Source organism: Alternaria ventricosa, assembly GCF_023758065.1.
Source record: "Alternaria ventricosa strain BMP 2768 chromosome Unknown scaffold_14, whole genome shotgun sequence".
In the NCBI taxonomy this organism is placed as follows: Eukaryota; Fungi; Ascomycota; class Dothideomycetes; order Pleosporales; family Pleosporaceae; genus Alternaria; species Alternaria ventricosa.
Window position 1 is genome coordinate 1,019,037 of NW_026055694.1, and position 20,496 is coordinate 1,039,532.

The window sequence follows — 20,496 nt, forward strand, 5'->3', positions numbered from 1 at the left end:
TGACGGGATTCCGGAATTTTGAAACATGTGTAATCTGCGAGATCTCCGCATATCCAGAGATTGATAGTGGTGCCAGTCGCACTGATTGCATCAGACCCGGTACTACAGACAAGACCAAGATGCATCGCACACTGGACGGTCCTTGACTTATACGTGAGTCAGGACCTTTGTTTGTCTTGATCTTCAACCATATACTACAATCAACGTCCAATCCTTCTCCTCACTCAGTTACCGCCAGTCATTGCTTTTACCTAGTCACTCAGTCCCTCGCTCCTTCGATCTGTACCATCCAAGTTCATCTTTACTCCATCGAGGCAAAGTTTTTCAGGACGTGTGGCCCAATGATAAGGCACTTACATCTTAGTCACTCCGACAGGTGACCTCTGGTACATCGAGTCTTTGAGCAACCCGGGTTGACCTCGTTGCATGCAAACGAGGGCTCTGATACACGGAGGGACCTGTTAGATCGAGACTGTAAGAGATCGTGTGTTCGACTCACACCATGTCTACAAAGCCCTCTCTCTTTCCTTTTGCGTGGCTGTGGATTATGTAGCCTCTCTTTTTGCATGGCTTCTGTCTGTTAATGCTAGCATGTCTTCTTGCGTAGCCTTACTACGATAAAGTTAGTTTCTTTTTAGGTATAGACTTCTACGATATGTCTTCAGGTGAGATGATAACCATGTGCTAAGGTCATTGCTCTATATACTACTACACGTATTATGTTGATCGTCAAGTCTCCAACAATCACCACTCAAGGACACGTAGCTCAACGGTAGAGCGCCTACACCATACGTTTCGCCGTCGAAGAGGCCTTCTTGAGTATTCTTGATGGCCCCATGCCTCTGGTATGGAGCCTCTTGTTGGGCCCGGGGGGGATCCAACAAGAGGCTCATGGTGGAGTAGGAGATCGACGTTCGAATCGTCGCGAGTCCAGCTCTTTCTTTTTTTTTGTTGATGTGAAGCTGTACTGTAAGGATCCGTGGAGTCTTGGAGATAAGGTAAGAGAATGTAGGGAGCCAAGATTGTGGTGAGAGATATAATTTAGTCCAAGTTCAAATATCTACATATCTAATCCTACTAAATATAGAAATTCCGATCTCCATCTCTTTCTAAACCAGAATGAAACTCGTAATTACCATTAAAGAGCCCCCTCCGCAGGGGCATATGCAGGTCATAATCGTAAAGTCCCTCCCATCCGCAATCATATCGCAGAACCCTCCAGGAACAACTGATCATGACGCTCATCGAAGGCGTGTAGGTATCATCATCTAAAGCGCGCGGGAAAGACAGAACAGAAATCCAGCCGTAATATCATCGTCCGAACAGCGGGAAACAATAAACGATAAACAATAAGACGAACAAATAAGTATCCACCAGGTATATACGCGCAGATGTCGCAAACGGTCAGAGGTCCAGTTCAGCACGGCATTTCATCCGAATACCGTGCAACAATGTCGTAATCGAGCAATCAAGGAAATTCGTGAAAAACGCTTAGAAGTACGTGTCGACAACGTCACGTCCACCGCGAATGGCCCACTCGACAATTTCCATGCCGCTGAGTCCACTCGCGTAGTACGTCTTCTTCTGGCCCTGCAGCTTGTTAAGCTTGGCGTAGGCGCCGTTGGACAGCGCGTCACCCTCAAAATGCGGGAAGTAATCCCACTTCTTGAAAGCCTTGACGTCGTCTTCGCAGAAGGGCTGCGATGGCTCCGTGGCATTGCGCGGGTCCTTGTTGACCTTGGATAAACTGTCGATAAGGAGGTTCTCGGCTGCGGCTTCGGTTTGGAAGTCGTATGGGCCCCAGGACCAGGCTACGGAGACATTGGATTCCTTGCTTAGGTGGAGGACGGCTACGGGCTCCCCGTCGTTCGGTGGCGGAACTGTCTCGTCGGTGCTGTTGGCGATGTAGGAGACGCCAAAGGGGAGTTCGAGCTCTACGGCGGAAGAGTAGTATTGGTGCGTCGTGATGTTGTTGAAGGTGTCGTGCTCCTGCTCTGTCATGTCTACACCTACGCGCTCGAGGTTCTCGATGCTTGGCGGGAATGCGAAGATGACGGATGAGCACTCTTGCTTCTCCCAGGAGACGTAGCTGCCGTTCTTCATAGGTGTAGTGTAAGACACGATAGGGTGGTCGCCGGACCGGTCGACGCAACGAACTTCGGAAGAAGTGTGAATGGGCGTCTTGCACAGCTGATTCTTGGCGTACTCGACGAACATCTTGTGGAAGTCCATGTAGTACACGCTGTGTAAGCCGATAAAGGCCGTGAGGATATCCGGGGTGAAGTACTGCAGTATGTACAGCTAATCACACGTTAGCGTCCTGCATGCGCGATCCCTGCAAGAATTTTCTGGAGAATGATGACGTACTGCTGGGACAATGTTGATATCGCCATAACCGTAGAGCGCAACGGGGTTTACGAGCAGAATTGGCAGCGCAGTAAAGTTGTTCTGGCGGAACCATTCTGCGCCGGATACGGTGAATTCGTCTGGTACACCATTCTGTTCCTGCATTAGCCTACCCGGGTTTGTGCAACGGCGCACCACAACGGGTGTCGTACCTTATAGTTCACGACACTAATCGGTCGGAAGCGCTGCGTCCACAGCTGGATGTACCTCGGAATTTCTGCAGATACCTGCGCGGTGAATTGTGGGGTCAGGGCGGGGTTGACCATGATGTCGCCGTTGGTGTAATTGTAGCGGTACATTTCGCGCGCGCCGGCAAGCGCAAACGGCTCGATTGAGACATTGGTCTGGTTGAGGATGTCGATGGTGTTCGGGTACGACGCATTGGAGAGGAAGGCGGCGCCGAGTGGGTGGAAGATGCCTCTGGAAGGGTGGTCAGCCGCGCCTAATGCGCTTGGAGGCGGACGCTGTGTAACACTTACTGGTCATCATACCAAGCCTGGCATTTACCACCAACTTCATCTTGACGGTCGAACATGACTGCCTTGATGCCCTTCTCTTCTAACCGGCCGGCAGCAGCTAGGCCGGCAGGACCCGCGCCAATGATGCATACCGGGTGTTCCTCACAATTGCATCGTTGACCTTTGGGGAGAGCTGTGACGGTGAGCGAGGAAAGAGCGATCAATGGTAGCACTAGCGACGACCACATGTTGGTGGGTTGTTGAATGTGAATTGTGGTAGAGAGAACAATGGGGACAGCGAATGCTTTAGGGAAGGGATGAGGTACCTACTGCTTATAATAGCAAGCGACGCGATTGCAGGTCCCTGCGTGCCTTTGGGCACTTTTCACATCGTTTGTACAGGTGAAGGAAGGCATAGCTGGGGCAGGCGCTGCACGGTGCGTTGGCATTAAACGGGAAGGGGCCAGGCTAGCATGCTTTCTCGAAGCCAGATGGGCGATTCGCAAGCCTCATCAGGCCTAAAGAGGCATCAATGAGGTAAGTTTGAACGGCAACGGTCGTGCGGCGGAGCACTGAGCGCCGCTGTGACGTTTGAGACGAGGGTCTGCTACCGGAGCGTTGATTTTTTATTAATCTTTACCCCTGGCATATCTGTAGTCCAGGTAACCGCCAGCGATGAAAGCGCTGCTGCTATTCACAGCTTCAATTGCCGCTGAGTTGTGCCTCCATGATGCGTCGCATGTTCGCAATCGCTAAATTCACACCGCAGGCGCTAGAAGCGGTGAACAGCTGTCTGCAGACATCATGCTGCAGCTGTATGCAGCCTGTCGCTGGTGCCAGTGGATTGGTGCCGAGGTTTGGCCTTCAGCCCTGTCGCTAGCCTCCAAGCCACCGTTTGAGGCCCAGCCGCCCAAATACTCGGGAGTGGTTCCTGACTCTTGAAAAAGCTCCTATGCCCGACAATATCGCAAATGCGCTCGTTGTATGAGACACCATTTCCGGCATTGCGACATTGCGACATTGCGACAAGGTCATGATTCGGTATCTGACGTCCGTTGCGCCGTATGCCCGTATACATTGCGGCGTAGACGTCATCCCGTGCCGGAACATCGCTGCGTTGGCCTTTCCGCGAGCCTGACAACTCACCGTCCAGCCGTGGGCGGAAACATGTTCAAGCCTCCACTGGATGGAAATTGCAGCTGCGATGGAAGGTTGCGTAGAACAGAGGTAAGTTGGCAGAATGACGACATGCTCGCTGCACAGACCGACCGCCAGCCCAATTCGCGAGGTTGAAGCGACAAACTCAGGGTCCAGCTGGGATAGAAGAAAAGCAAAGTTCTGCCGTCGCACCATGCTCCAACTCTTCCACACCACCAACCTGTCTGTTCATTTCGACGATGTTCAATGCACACGGCATGACGAACCAGCCCCCGATTTAATGATCTCACCGCATGATGACCGCTTCGGCAGTATCTTTCCGTGAAATCTCAATTGCCCGAAATAAAGCAGTCGACGACCTCTGAATAGTTTGCTTCGCTTCGGCACGACTGGGGCAAAGCAATGCGACAGTGAGCACACCTTCAGTTTCAACCGGTGGCGCAGTCTTCGCGAGACGAAAAAAGAAGTTGCGGCATGGTTGTTGCGCGTCGCGAGAACACGTCGACACCGAACGAATCAGAGGCCAAACATAAAAGAAGCGACAGCCAAGAGAAAGTAGTGATCGTATGATTCGCTATTGTGCTCGATGTCTTTTAGGCGACGAGAAGAAGAAGCTGCTACTAAGAGCCTGAACTCGCTAAATTTGAAGAAACCGCCCAGCTGTCGTATCCGACGGGTATTGACAAGAGAAAAGAGGAAGGAAAGAGATGTAGTGAGGTGAGTTGAAGAGAAGAGGCTGTTTGTGGGTCTGCTGCCTACAGAAAGCTGAAACATCGCTCGCTGAACGGATGCGCATATTAAACTAAGTAAGGTGAAAAGTACTGCGCCTCGCGATCAGTACATGAAGCTTTTTTGCTGCTCTATATCGATATCGAACCGGCTCTTATCGGTATCGTCGGTATCGCCACTCATCGGTCGTTCCGAGGGCGCACGGAAGTGGACCGGGGTGATGGCGGTCCCGGGCCGCGTCTCATCGTCGCCCGTGAGCTTCCGCGTGTCCATCTCGACTTGGTCAAGGACAGGCGTGATTTTCTCCTTCCTTCTGCTGTTTTGCGAGTTGTTTCCGTACTTGGACCCTTGCTGTCTTGCCCGGTGCGGGAAGAGAAGAGGCTTGAGCGCTGGAATGCACCCGCAGATGACACCGACGTTTGTTTCAATGGCAGTCCAGACCCAAATCTGGTATCCCTCCCACGTGGCATCGTATGTTTCGAAGAGTGTGTAGTGGACCCAGTAGGCGCGGAAGCTGCTAGCCACAACGATGACACCGCCGACCGAGAAGAGAATGACGAGACCGATACGTTGGGTGGTCGGTAACGAGAGGCCGAAGAGCGTGGGAATAGGTAGCGCGTAGATCATGAAGTCGGTCACGACGTTGAGGACACTTTGCACAACCAGTGGCGGTCCTTCAGGGATGCAGTCGCGGTGGTCGGCTTGCAGTGTCCAGTAGCTGGAGATTGGGCTGTGGTTGTCAGTACTGGATTAAGTTGATCACGTGGATGTACTTACATGCATTGTACCCAGAGTGCGACCAAGAAGACAACAAAGGCGGCGAACACGAGGGCAAAGGTTGCCCAGACGAGCTTGCGGAAGAGCGACTTCTCTGGCGCGATGCGGAAATACGAGATGAGGATAGACATCTTGACGGTGGAAGAGGCCAGGACGAATAGTGTTTGGCCTGCCATGGAAGCCTAAAGCCGTCAATATCAGCGTGTGGTGACACGGGTTGCACATTGTCGTACCTGTCTACCGACCATCAGCTCGTGCGGCTTGAGGTCCCAAACGTGGCGATCCCAACCATACAGTTGGGATGCCATGATGACGATTACTGTTGTGCCTGTAGAAGGGGTTAGATGATGGAAGTCATGACAAATTCGGGTTCCGTACCAATACTGAAGACCATTGCCACGATCATGAGGTAGTCGTCATACCAGCTCTTCTTGAGCCATGCTATCCGTACCCATAATCGAAGGAAGACCACAATCATAGCGATGGGTAATAATGTCAACTCGACAATCATCAGGCCTGAGCCCCTCGTGACGGGGTCGACGTAGTTCGGCTTGGGCCATGTCGCAAGGACCTCGGGTGGGGGAGACCTCATGGTGATGGCGTATGTGTTTCGAAAGCCGTGAACGTTTGTTAATCGATGTTAGTCGATAGTAGGATGAGACTGAGGAACGAGCGTCACCAGCGTCCAAAGAGCACGGGACTGGGAATGGACAGGAATATAACCTTCACTCAGGGCGAGCCAGATCTCCACCCGTATGCTCCAGCTGCGCCGTGCACAAAGGCTCGAATTCCAGTGGGGCTTGGCCATCGTTGGGAAGCATGGTATGCTGGAGTACAGAATGCTCATCTGCGCAGCACCATTGGCAGTGCACCACGGGAGCTCCGTTGCGGGTACGGAATGGTGTCGGTTTCGCCCGCAGGGGTCCAGGTACCAGCGACGTCGGTAGTCCCTTCAGCTCGCGCTGTGACTTGCTGGTACAAATGACCAGTGTGGATGGGTGACCAGTAGCCGGGAGCTGACTGTGGAGCGTTAATGTGACTGGGTTCAGGCAGGTTGTTGCTGCGGCTCATCAGTGGGTAGAGACGCATTCCACGCATGGCCAATCGCTGTCCCGGAGCCGGGGTAGCTGAGCAGTAGTACCGAATCCGGCGTCTGGACGTTTTGCCGCAGGACAACCTGATTTGGAGGCCCGTATATGAGCCGATACTTTGGGAGACCAGCGGCGTCCTCTAGACTACCGCATTCTGGCAAGCCGAAATGCTGCTTTTCCCACCATCGCGCGATTGTCGCGTGTCGTGAGCAGAGATCGAAGGGTCCAGCGTTGAGATTTCGCCCGTCGTGGCGAAGCGCTGTCGGATCGCCCGCCTAGCAGCAGGGGCCACCCCCGGCCTCGTCTATCTCAACAACGAATAACCTCACCGCATCACGACAAAGTGTGATCCGCCTTCGCTCTGCGCGATGCCCTGCGGATGCGGGACATTGACGGCGCCTGTTGCTGTCTCCGCTCTCTCGTGGCTGGCAATACTCCGCCCGCCGTCTTTTTCCTCCTAACCTACTCGCCGACGTCTTCTCGCTGTCTAGTTGTCTTGGTGACGTCGCGTCTTCGGTACCACCTACCCACTGTGTGTCGTCAGCACGTTGTGTCTTTGATCAAAGGAGCCACAGTAAGCGGTATCCCCGATCCAGCCTACCCTCAGGTACACATGGCTGTTGTTTCGAGACTCACGCGATCCACATTACGAGACCCATTAAGACTAGGGACGCCTATGCGGGCGCCTCGACGGCATCTATTGCGCCACGCAGAAACTTCGAGTTGGAAGTACGAGGCCTCGATTGACTTCCACACTCAAGAAACCTGATCCCGGTCCTGTGAAGACTTCATCCCTCTTCCTTGCAAAGATCACTCTATCCAAGCCGCTTCCCCGCCAGCAATTCCTGGCCTTTGGGAATACTCAGCCGTTACGTACTGCCACCGTCAAAACACTAATGATCCTTCCGCGGCTGTGCTCCACTCCCTGGAGGCATGCACATGCATCTCATCTACCGACATGCACACACGACGTCGTGTATACAGAGGCCACCGTGCTCGCTCGTTGGCAACGGTTTTACTTCTCAGCTCCCCAAGTATTGGCTACCAAAAACCACTCCCACAACACGGGCTCAGCTCCTGTCCCTATCTCGGCACCCGCGTGGGTCCAGTGCTGTGGGGTACGGCCTCGAATTAGAGACTCGCTAACCACAGCGGCTAAGTGACAAAGCTTCCCTTTCCCGTCTGGTGCCGGCTACAGCATACGATTGGACGTCCACGACATGTCCAAGCTGATCGATGTCCCCTTTCGTCGCTCAACATGTTGTTGACTCCTCGGAAGTGTGTTTTGATTGCGCCATATCAGGACTGATTCAGAGCAGTACAAAACCAGTCATGTCCTAACGGCTAGATATGCGACTGCGGGACGGCTTCCAATTGACCAGCTATTGGCCCTAGCATCACACCGTTGAAGCCTACAAACGTCCTCAGCATGGGTCATCGCTCTCAACAAGGACGTTACAAGTCCATAGGAATGCATCACGACCAGAGGCGTGGTCATGATATCCACGGTGATCGATAATTGTCACGACCATCGCATCCGATCCACACTGCAATCTTGGTAGTGAAGTAGCTACAACTTAATCCAGCACCTAGGAAATTCCCCGAAGACGGCGGCAACTATATCGGCTCGACATGCTCTGGCTCTTCCTTGCAAGTGCCACGCGGAAGGGTATGCGCGTCTGCACGTCCTTCAGTGTGCTGACTCGTCACATCCTTTCGAGATGTCAGCGAATAACTACACGATACGATGTGATGAACGTCTCGACTCTTCCCAGGCCATCTCGCCTCCCCTGGTCAACCCATGTCGCCGACGATCACGAAGCCACACTCATCAGCGATGTCCCATGGCGACTACATCGGCAGTCGAGCACTGATAGCACGTTCGTCATGCTTTGCACAGGTACCCGCGATTACTCACGGTTCATCACGTTGTCATCCATCGGTAGTTATTCCGGGTTGAGAGCACGGTGCTGGTTGCCTGGAAGCTGTCGTAGAGTTCTTTCTAGTATCTCCATATCGTCAGTGCAGCGGTTATTTCGATCTGCCGACTGATTAGTCGCGATGGTACACTGGGTCCAAAGGGGTAGCCAGAAATCATCAGCGAATATCTCCTGAGTGCTCTATTTGGAAGATACCCACCGTGGCCTTTGCGCATCCGATTACTCATTTCGAAAGTGCGGGTACATACTCCGACTCCCCCATCACCAACCCCTTCCACCCTTCTAGCGTCCGTGCGAAGGCGATGCTAGACTTCCATTTACCACCCCCTTCCCGATCCAGCACCCTACACCAGATCGGCCGGGTAATTGAACCTCCCATCCTAATCTCGTCTCGCGCACATGATGACGTGCGGGTCAAATTGGGGACTCCGGGTTCTCTCCTTTGTTTTCCTTCCCCAAGAGTTCGGATGCGCGGACGCCGAACGGAAAAGGAAAATAAGACACGTAGGCTGAGGCTGCCACGAGGGAAACATAAACTGCATAGTGTGGTGGATGGTGTGGTGGGTGTACGACTAAGCAGGACTAATGTGGGTGTGGCTAATCTTGTCACTAAAAGGAAGGGAGCGTGGGAGTAATATTGTGGTTGTTTTTCTGAGGCTATAGAGAGGTATCGCACTACGAGGTCATGTAAGATGAACTCGCCGCGTCATCAGCATCGGTTTGTTCATCTAATCTCATCTTGGCCGTGCCTACATCTCATGAGAGGAACGGATTAAACCCGTTGCGCTACAGTGTACATCTAAACCAAGACGAAGATTGACAAGTCCGAAGGTAACGTAGACTTCAGATAGGTCGTTTCCACTGTGCCTCGCGCTCGATCCAGGAATCGCGAGTTTGAAAAAGGGCTTGTGCGAACGTTGGATCAAATTCATTATGATCCGCTGACTCGAGAAAGAACAGGAGTTGCGGAATGCCAGGTTCAGTCCACTTTGAGAGTTTCTCCGAGTCAGACGACATTCCTATCCACAACTCTTCCGCAATGACTTCGCGCATAGAGAGAGCTCTATAGCGCCAGCGCTCAATTGCCACGGGGAGATGCTGCTGGATTCGTGGCAAGAGGTCTCCAATACGAATGCCGTCCACGTTGTGGATTCTTTCAAGTAGTTCTAAGTCTCTGAATCTCGTCTCCGGACCAAAGGCGTATATGCCCAAGCCCTTACATGGGGGATTCGTAAGGAACATGGTGTGAACGAGCTCGTTCAGCTCTGGCATCAATGCCTGACCTCTCAGATGTCGCTGTAGGTGAGGCGTTATAGTAAGAGCGTAGCCACCATCCAACGGCTGCAGACTATCCCCAAACCGGTCGGTGAAGTGTGGGTTTACCTCGAATTGACTTAGATCCTGCCAGCAAGGTCCATCATCTCGAGAAAGAGGCGCTGCCGTAGACTCTACTGGGAGAACACATTCACAGAATGCGGCGTATTCATCGAATGTCGACAGTGGCAGCTTGTCTGCATGCGACAGCCGTGCCGTGAAGAAGGAGTCGGGGAACTTCCCGGAATATGAGTTCTGCAGTAGTTGAAACACGATCTCCTGAAACTCTGCGATCTCGGAGTCGGATGGTTGCAACCAGTTCAGGTCAGGCTGAATAGCGTCACCATACTCGACAGGTCCGCACGGATATGGAATACGGAATTGAGTTTGCAGGATGTATCTCACCATATCTCTCCATCCTTTCGAAACGTTCCATGCAGCGTACTGTGTGCTTGGCGTGGCGTATCGAAGTATCTGCTCAAGTAGCTCCTGGATACCTAAGGCGCGATGGGGGAGGCCATGCCTATTGTCCGATGTGGCCGGAGGGGTCGCAAGTGGGGAACGCTTTCCGGAGGACTTTGAGTCGTAGAGTGCGATACGCTGGTCGATGATGCGCAGACTTGCTTCTCTCCACTCTTCGACACCAATCTCCAATTGCTCGCGCGGACGAGGAAATGGAAGAGGCCACGGCACTCGGGGTGGTACCTCACCCGAGGTCTCTCGCATAGCAGCTGACGCACGGAGTGCTGAACGGTTTTGGCTGGCAGCTATTTGCTTGGCGGTATACCACTTGTAGAGTAGAACGTCGGACGGATGATATTTGTTCGGGTCAGCCTGACTGATATCGTCGATGAGTAGGGGATTTTCACCGTCGGCCATGGCTTGGAGGTGCGAAGAATTAATGTAAGGATGGAGTCGTGGGAGAAGTAAGACTGCGGTAGTCTAGATAAACCGAGAGCAGATACGAAAGCGTGCTACTGCTGGCTTATATGCGTTGTTGCGATATTCGAGCTTTTGCTGCGAACCAAAAGTTGACCGCTCCCCAAAGCCAAGGCTCCAGTTGACACGTGACCTCGGGATGCTGGCCAACGGGATTTCACGGCTGGCCCGTCAGCACGGACCAACGCGTCACCGGCCTCACTCGCATCGACGCGTCGCGTCCATCACGGCCTCCAGGAAACAACTATCGTGCCTCATATTTACGCGTTCCAGCTCTCTATTCTCCCGCTGGCGTCGCGCAGACTAGACAGGGCACTATCAGTCATGTCTCGATGCAGTCTCTGCAGTTCCTTCCGTGTGCGTGCGGAGTCATGACGAAAGCCAGCCACCAAGAAGGATCCTCTCCACAGGCAAACTGCGTAACTACTGAAACAGTGCGGAAGGTCGCGCACATCATAGCTGAACACACTCACGTACAACCGAGACGTGATCAGACACAACCTGAGATGCCTCCCGCTAGCTTGGCTGATGAATCCGGCTAGCCTTGGTCCTGCACGTGCGCTGGCGTCGCCGCGACTACCAGGTAGGCACCAACGCGCTTTCCCATCCCGTTCGTGAATCAGTCTCCTCAGCCTGCAACAACTCGCTCAATCCTAAAGAGATACGAAAACAGCGCGACCATGAGCGGAGGGCTGGGGAAAATGGGTCGCATACATCGTGTCAAAATACATGTTCTTCCATTCACCGACCATGCTGGCAAAGAGGCGCTCATGGTATTCAGAGGCAGACAAACATGTCCGCTTCCACCGCTCTACAGTTTCCACGTTTATTTCACCCATCAAGACGTCAATCCAGGGAATGTCCAGCCGGTCGAACTCCTCGAAGCTCTCGTCCGAGACACCCCGTATTTTGCATATGGATGTCCCTACCGACTGGAGTTACATTTCCTGCCTATGCCTGGTGTAACGGTTGAAGAATGCGACAAAGCCTGCGTCGCCCACTATCTCGAGGAGAAACGCCACAGAGGCGACTATTCGAGCCAGATCATACACTATGACACATCCATCATTCCCAGCGGTAGTCTACCTGGCTTCGTACCGAGTTACATACAATACGAAAATTGCGATTGGCTACAAGGGCGTCTCTACAGCTACCAAGGAGCCAACTGGTGCACGGACGAGCAGCCTGCACGCGGTATAAGCTTCGATCCTCTCCCTGAAGAAAAGCTTCATGTATTGGCCGAGGAAGTAATGGAAGAATGTGCGGTTGATGGTGTACTTCCGCCAAATCGAGTCGATCTACGAGCGTTTCAAAAGGGTGAAGAATATGGTGTTGGCCCGCAGCATGCGGGGGAGGATATGTATTACCTTTCCAACGGCGATACACAAAACATCACGCTCGAGCCGTATCAGCAAGCGGTTGAGCGTGGTTGGTCGACGTGGTAGGCAGAGTTGAAAACAAATAAGTCGAGCAAGTCAGTACCAACATTCCCCAACAACCTTTTTTTAACAACAATAGCCTATTGACGGAATTAGAGTCCCGAACACGCGCGCAGTCTAGCCAATGGACAGTTAGCGACTTCACAAAATAGTCAGACGCCACTTTCGAGCTATGCAAGCATAGAAATATAGTGCTAGAACAGGCTGATATCGATTCGTTGTTTTCATACAGATGTACTCGCATATCGCTCTCACATCTTCCAGTCCTCTTTGATGATGTCGGCTGCCTTCTCCGCCACAGCATACACCGTCGCCTGTATATTGCCCAACGTCTCCATCGGGAAGATCGACGCGTCGACGACCCTAAGATTCTTAGTTCCGTATACCTTCAATCTGCTGTCGACGACTCCATTCAGTTCCCTCGGCATCATCGCACATGTACCGGTCGGATGAAACGTGCTCAACAATCGCTCCTTGACGATCTCCTTCGCCGTATCCAAATCCTTAGCTTCTTTGCCCTCCGGCAACCTTCCACTTGGCTTGAGAAGAGAAGCAAACGGCTCGGTCTTGACGATGGTCTCAATGTATTGCGTATACCGGGCGAGGATTTCTAGATCCAGCGGATGAGAAAGATACTGGGGGTCTAGAATGGGCTTTTCCTTCGGATCTGCTGACCGGATGTGGCAGAAGCCGCGTGAAAAGGGATGGTTGTTGACTGCCATTATTGTGATGAAGTTGTTGGGGTGAGTTGGCGCAAGCAATGCGTTCATCTGCGTAGCACCAGAAGAGATGTTCAACTGCAGTGGCAGCATCATCGCGTATCCTGCTGCTTCCTTGGGGCCTAGGATTTGCTTCTCGAGCTGTTCGTACTGCTTCTTCTTCCAGAGTGGCAGTCCCTTGTCGCTAATGTATTCCTTTGTCAATTTCGCAATCTCTTCGTGGCTGATGCGACCATCGGAGTCGACGAGCGGAAGCATGGTCATGCTGATCGGGATACCGACGAGCGGGCCGGTCTTGGTGGTCATGTATTGTTGGAGTACGGCTTGAACGATATTCGGATCGCGCATGATGTCTCCAGAGAACTGGTCGTCGGCGATCTCGAACGAAGGAGCAGAGATGGCGTGGTCTTGGAGGTTCTCACCCACACCAGGGCTATCGAGGACTACTGGTATACCATGTTTGCTAAGAAGCTCTTTCTGGCCGATTCCGGAAAGTTCAAGGATTTGCGGTGATTGAATGGCTCCTGCGGAAAGGATGACCTCGTTCTTCGCTATGATCTCATGGTTCGATCCATCCTTTGTTCGCACACTCACACCCGTTGCCTCTACAGAGTTGTCAGAGGCCTTCGTCAGTATCTTTTCGACGAATGCCTCCGTCAAGACCTCGAGTTTTGGTCTCTTCGCAACTTCTGGGGTGTAGTATGCTGACGCTGCATAGCCGCGAGTTTTCGTCTCGGCATCGATAGACAATCCGCACGCGAATGTACCCAACTTCTCGCCTTCAATAGGATCATCCGTGTTGCACCAACCCATCTTGTCCAGGGTCTTGGCCCACGAGGCCTGGAATGGCCCATACACGTCTGGAATCGTTACAGGAATAGGGCCGTCTTTTCCATGCAGCTCCTCATTAATGTAGTCTATGTTGAGGAGCTCTTTCGTTTCCGCACTCGGTGGTGTGAAGCGACTGAACTTGCGAAAGTATGGCGCGATGCCAGCGGCGTCCCAACCCTCATTGCCGAGTGCTTTCCAGGCTTCAAAGTTGGCCTTTGATGGATATACGATTGCGCCAAAATTGATGGCTGAAGATCCCCCCAGAACCTTTCCTCTGGGATGCGGGATCTGGCGACCGTTGACGTGTGTCTTACAAGCCCGATTGTCAGTTGGGTTCGATGTTCTTTTTCACGGCAACATGGCATCGTGCCGCTGGACTCACCTGAGGCTCAGACATGAAGCCCCAATCGTAGTCAGGGTCTCCATAAAGCGTTGATAGCATACCAACAGTGTCGATCTTTGGGTCTCCTTGCCGGTTGGCGCCAGCTTCGATCAGTAGCACGCTCTTGTCCGCATCCTCGCTCAGACGATTGGCAACCACCAACCCGCCGATACCGCCGCCAATGACGATGAAGTCGGGCGCTCTCGTGGAGAGTGCATCGATAGATGTAACGCAACCGATGTGCATGCTGTCGATTGGTAAATCTGTGTGCTTATGGTGGCACAAGGGAGACGCTGTGCGACCATCGCAGTACAACGCGAAAGTCTAAGCGACTGTCCCGCCATAGGATCGAGGACCTTCTCGAAAGAGAAAGACCTTTAATCTGGACTCATCATCGACTCAACGCGCAACGGGCGGCTGCTCCCTCGGGAGATGGCAAGCGATGATTGGGAGGCACTAAGGCTGCGGGCCGGGGTATGCGGGTCCACAACGGTATGCCGAGCGCCTATCTTGTCGCGAACTTGCAAAATATCCACCTCTTTGCTTGATACTAGAAGACAGAGCGCAGGACCGCGGCTAACATCCCTCCATGTGAGGGCGCGGAGCCGGAAAGCTTTGCAGGCTCAGCACCCGGTCCCGCCCGTGCTCCACTGCAGCCTCAAAACGTCTCTAGCCAAAGCAGAAGTGCTCCAGTTACTATGTTCTCGTGTTTAGTCGACGCGATAGCAAGCTGCTCACTTTTCATTCTACCTATCTAGGTACCGTTGCGTCTACCTGGCAGAGTAATGTAATTTACATCCACACAATAAAGACCCGCACGACTTTCTTTGACGAAGCTTCAAGATTGCACGCAAGATCCGACGAATGTTACGGTACCGCTCGCGTGCGCGACTGCGGGGCATGGTCCTCAACCAATGCCGCAACGCGCCCTTCACAGCCTTTTCGACAACAGTGCTTGGTGCAATCCCGGTGGCCTTTGGTGACACAACTTTCTGCAGAATGCCCGTCCTATTATTATTGATCGTACAATTCGCTGAACGGACCGCTCCGCAGGGAAAGACGTCATAAAAGCATGGAGTAGGCAAGCTTGAGACTGTAAGCTGACATGAGATTGCTAGCTGAATGGGGCTGTCAACTAATATGCGAAGTGCAGTCCTCTCAGGACAAGCTTTCCACACTAGCCTAAACAAGCCCGAGCTGACTCGACCTAGGCATATACACTCGACAATCGCTATCGTAGCTCGATGGCGATTCGTCTCTTGTCTTTCAGAAAAATACACCTGCTTATTGAACCCTGACGTGCATTCACCTTCGTAAAAGATTTTGTCGTTTGACATAAGCAGGGGCATATGTCGCATGCACTGCGCCGCAACATATTCTCTGCCTTGCGCATAGCCCCTCGGGGCCGTATAAGGTAGTATGCCATTACGCTCGCCAAATTGCGAGTGGTTTGAGCCAATGCCATGGCGTTTTCCAACCACACCATCTACTTTGTCGGCTTATCGAATGCATGCGGGGGCGAGATGATTCTGCTATATCAAACAACAATCAGTTCTCAAATAACAGCATCTCGTCCCATATCTTCCCAAGACTATCTAGAACACCATATTCGTTTGCCAACATGCTACCCTTTGATCCATTAACGAAGACGAACATCTTCCACTCCGAGCTCGTTACAAGGCACTTGGCTGCGAACTTCTTCCTCGTCGGTTTCGCTACTACGCTCGTTGTGTTACGGTTCATCACGAGACGAATCTGCGGGACTAAGATATGGTATGTGAAGACTCACAATGACTGCCAAAGGTCACATGATCTGACAAAGCTGTAGGTGGGATGACTTTGCCGCAGTGGTTTCACTGATCTTCACTATCGGTACGTACAAGCCGGCCAGGGCGCAATGCCCATGCGATGCGATACCATACCGTTGGACCAGGACACTAACCAACAACGCAGGCATGCTCGCAATGCACATCACAGACGCGAATTACGGGATGGGATACCAGACCAAAGAACTACCCATTGCCAATAGCATCTTTCTAGCTAAGCTGCTCATAGCTTACCAAGCCGTGTACTACGCCGCCGTCTCCAGCGTCAAGCTATCCTACCTCTTGTTCTACTTACGCTTTTTCACACTAAAGGAACATCGTATCTGGGTCTGGATATGCATGGGCTTGGTCGTTGCGTACTGGCTCGGTAGCATGCTTGCGACTTTCCTTTTGTGCACGCCTCTCGAAGCGAACTGGAACCCTCTTTTGGCCAAAAAGTACTGCCCGGATCACAAACACAGCACGGCATTCGTTGCGACTGGCATCTTTAACATGATAACCGATCTGATTATCATCCTGTTGCCCATACCATTCATCCGAAAACTACAAATGACTCGTGGTGCCAAGATTGGCTTGGTAGCGATCTTTGCAATAGGTCTACTGTACGAAACTCTGGGAGCTGTTTGCCTGGTTCATGTCAGCTGATCTAAAGCGTAGTGTTACGGCCATTTCTATCCTTCGTATCGTCGTCATCTTCGACCTCCTTCATACCGCAGGCAACACTAAAAATCTGCCCTACGCAATGACCGACGCGGCTTTCTGGTCCGTCGCCGAGCCTGCTGTAGCCATCACAAACTGCTGCATCATGACTCTCCGCCCGCTCCTCAGACTGATATCTCCTACCCGTCTGTGGTCTTCCAACAGAGTCAGCCCCTCGGACGAAGTGAGCCATCCTGCAACTATTGGCGGGGGCTCTAAGCTCAGGCACAAGATTGGAGATGAGCACGACGAGTACCCGATCACTCTGTTAGAGGATGGGAATGTAGACACGGAAATCGGACGTGTAGACAGTGGGGCGTGTCGGGGTATACATGGTTATGCCGTTAGTGAGAAGAGTGGCGGAAGCATGCCGACCGTGAATGACGTATCGAACTATCTAGGCAGAGATTAATCTCTACCTAGTCATCTTGACGACGAAGAAGAGGATGATTCTTTGACTCAGAATGGAGCCTAGCCCTGGTTCGGGCTGATCATCGAGTTACTTTGAGATGCGGAATGATCGTGGTAGCTTTGAGGTGCGTCGCTGTCGGTTGCTTTCCCGTCGAATACATATGAGAGATTCCATCCAGAGTCGCGGTCACGTCTTTTTTTCTTTTGCCAGCAAAGACGGCAACAAGCAAGCGACACGCCCAGCTGTGAGGTTCGAGGTGTAGGCAACAGCGCAACACGTGCGCGGCAATGCAACCCCCTGGCCAGGCAGCAGTCTCACGTGCGTCCGGCTAACGCCGCACGTACCCACCCCCATCGTCTATATAAACCCGCCCAATCCCCGTCCCTCATCCGCTCACCAGCTCTCTTTGCCAATCTGGCTTAGATCAAGTGTAGTATCTGTTCTTCATAGTGTAATAGCTATGATACCGCTACGGCGGTTCATCCATTACTCTTATTTTTGTAGTTCGACCCCAAGGTCCCTGAGCTCGCTCATACCTCGAGGCCACGGTGCCGCCAGTATCTCGCACTACTTCTGGCTGGCGCGACTCTTTTTTCATTGGGTATCTTCGCTTGCGAGGATCTTGAGGAAGAAATGTCGATGTGCTTTGCTGATGTGTGTTTCTAAAGCTAGTAGGCCGGTTCGAAGGAGAGAACTCTCTAGGCGCGAACTCATGAAGATGAGCGCTCCGTGTAATACTACGCGAACGTGAACGTCTGCCTCCAAGGCGTGTCAATGTCGAAGTGTGTACTCCGTACATTTGCATGAAGTTTACCGATCGAATCCTTTTCGCGCTTTCAATAGTCAGTACGGCTCAGACGGAATGAGCTCCTTTGTACCTTCTGCTTTGAACGACGCGTGAGAGCAGCTAACGGAACGCGTCCCGCTGTCGGGTTTAACATGCGCCACACAATGGTGGCAGCAACGGCAGGACGCCTATCGATAGTTGCGAAGACCCTTTCCTGCACATGCTCGAGCAGACGTTGGGCCTTACCACGCGACTCTATCCTACTCATAAGAGGCACCTAAACACACGATACCTGCACCTAATGTTATACAAAAACCTTGATGCAGCGTATTTGGTCCGTATAACGCGAGTATCACGCGCATGTCAGGGTCCTCTAGCGCCCCTTCGTATCGCAATCGCGCACGCGATGAGACGGCAGGTAGTTGACTCGAAGGAGAACCGTTTGCGGAGAAGATATGAGCAATCAATACATGTGCCAAGGCTCGCCCGAGTCTTGTTCTGCCATAGCTAGGAGCGAAAAGTACGAGAGAGGGGTAGGGCAAGCTTCTAGTAGTGCCGAGCGTGCCGGGTCTGGGCGAGTTTCTATTTTCGGTCCCTTGCCGACTGACACCTGGGCCACAGCGCGCTTCCAACAGCTTCACAACATATGTTACGCGCCCACGTTCGCTCGCTGTCCGGGATGTTGAGTCCCAACGGAGGGTTCCAAGACACGGTCACCGAGACCCAGGAAAGCGTTTTTTGTCCTGCATGGGACCCGGAGAGGGGTTCTTTGAAGCCATTAGGTTGGACCGATCGCAGGCCGGGCTAGCTCGTATACCCCTAGTGCCCACGGAACAGTGGGCGGATCCACAAGTCCCTGACCAGAACCTCGGATCCTCTTTGCCTTGACGGTACGATCGGATGTCTTTGGACGACTCCTATAAGGCGTCGGGAGTCGCCCCGTTGATGGAGTGAGGGGACGACGAGCGTACCGCCGTTGTCGTTGCCGCTTCTTCACCCACCACTCCTTACTCACCACCGTCGCTCTTTCACGCTGTGCCATCCTTTCTTTCTACACCTGATCCTACGAATACTCGGGTCCGCTCTTTATTGTAGTCGGTTCCTTACGCTCTCTCTTCTTTCTTTGTAACAATCATCATCTCACGACTTCAAAATGAAACTCTTCGGTCTTCTTCTGCTTGTGCCTTTGGCTAGTGCACGAGCTGTACGATACCACCACCAAATACCCATTGCCGAAGAACCCCTCGACAAACACACCAGCGCGGAAGGACTTGATGCGCCTCCCAGCATCGGCGTCCATTTCACAACATCACAAGCAGTAGCAGCTGCGCGGTACCCAAACGGCACAACAATCGACGTGGCCCAAATCCCCGGAGATGCCGAATACATAGACCTAATGTCGCGGTGGATGACACCACACACTTCATCAAATTCTCCAAACGACAGCAGAATCCTCACAGAATTCCTATCAAAAGTCCACGCAACCCTCGAAAATGTACTCGAACACCCAATCACAAATATCACATCAGCCGTCACATTCCCCTTCTACGGATCCCATGAGAAGGACTTTGAAATCGCTTTACTATCAGCCGGCCTCGCTCTATCGGAGGATACCCCTCGCATATACTCGGAAGCATACGCCACCCACGCCGGATTAGAACACGCTTCGTGCGTGTCTGCGACCCTCGCCCACCAACACCAACACATCCTCGTCCTAGCATTCGACTCCAGTTCCTTCAGCGCAAGCATGCACGAAACCAGCTGCTCCGCTACCAAGACCAAACCACCAACCCCGCACTCCCGCATGATCAACTACGTCGCACGGAACGATCTCGGTTGGTGGAGTCTCCCCGTCTACGAGGCCCCTCGCGCAAAGTTCTGGGCGAAGCTACAGGAAGCTGTTGTTCATGCTGTGGCTGGGTTGGGGATGCCGCCGGGCAGGATTGTGCTGTTGGGGAGTCATGGTCAAGATGCGGAGTTCAGAGTGCAAGTGGAGCAGGCGCTTTGGACGGAGTTGGAGGTTGATGTTGGATCATTACTTGGAAGACGTGGTGGAAAGGCGGAGAGTGAGTGGTTAGCCGCGAGGGGGGCGGCGGGGCTGGGATGGCGGTATCAGAATCGGAGGTGAAATGTTTTTTATGTTATTGGGCGCTAGGGGCAAAAGTACGTTTTTGAGTAAAAAGATACCCATAATTTATATCATCATGAATCGTCATATTTATTTTCGCCTGAGGCAATCCAAACTATGTTTCTTACTAGTCCGACGATACCTTCGTACCTTTCCTGGGCGCAGCCCTTACTCTAGTCTCCAAAGTGTTACATATATGGGCCCGCCCATGTACCACCAGACTGGACTTCTTCCACCCGGGACCTCGTCTCCTGGTCATTACCTTTCGCCTTCTACAGCCTTAGTCTCGAAGACCACGACAATCGTGCCTCGGAGCTGGTCACGAACCTGCCGTGATCTCAGCTCATCTACAACCCGGTGGCCGAGCTGTTCCTCTGCTGTATGCGGGGTTTCGCAATGCTCGTCTCGTTTGGCGGTGCCAGAGAGAGCAAGCGCGTCCTCTCCGGTAGCGTGGTATAGGC

General features: G+C 52.7%; 4 protein-coding genes across 4 annotated transcripts; all 4 read right to left on the minus strand.

Annotated features, from left to right (window-relative positions):
- Window positions 1-1,491: 1,491 nt before the first annotated feature.
- J4E93_007910 (uncharacterized protein) lies at window positions 1,492-3,112 on the minus strand (the record flags this gene model as incomplete). Its single annotated transcript, XM_049345813.1, has 4 exons — window positions 1,492-2,301; window positions 2,368-2,499; window positions 2,559-2,826; window positions 2,886-3,112. 4 exons carry the CDS (start codon window positions 3,110-3,112, stop codon window positions 1,492-1,494), a joined length of 1,437 nt encoding a protein of 478 aa, XP_049197340.1.
- A 1,744-nt stretch (window positions 3,113-4,856) lies between these two features.
- Window positions 4,857-6,120, minus strand: J4E93_007911 (uncharacterized protein; the record flags this gene model as incomplete). The annotated part of the gene is made up of 4 exons (XM_049345814.1): window positions 4,857-5,481; window positions 5,529-5,710; window positions 5,762-5,856; window positions 5,907-6,120. 4 exons carry the CDS (start codon window positions 6,118-6,120, stop codon window positions 4,857-4,859), a joined length of 1,116 nt encoding a protein of 371 aa, XP_049197341.1.
- Window positions 6,121-9,402: 3,282 nt separating this feature from the next.
- J4E93_007912 (uncharacterized protein) lies at window positions 9,403-10,752 on the minus strand (the record flags this gene model as incomplete). Its single annotated transcript, XM_049345815.1, has 1 exon — window positions 9,403-10,752. One exon carries the CDS (start codon window positions 10,750-10,752, stop codon window positions 9,403-9,405), a length of 1,350 nt encoding a protein of 449 aa, XP_049197342.1.
- A 1,750-nt stretch (window positions 10,753-12,502) lies between these two features.
- On the minus strand, window positions 12,503-14,429 carry J4E93_007913 (uncharacterized protein; the record flags this gene model as incomplete). The annotated part of the gene is made up of 2 exons (XM_049345816.1): window positions 12,503-14,110; window positions 14,184-14,429. The coding sequence occupies 2 exons, from the start codon at window positions 14,427-14,429 to the stop codon at window positions 12,503-12,505; spliced, it is 1,854 nt and encodes a 617-aa protein (XP_049197343.1).
- Between the last annotated feature and the right edge of the window lie 6,067 nt (window positions 14,430-20,496).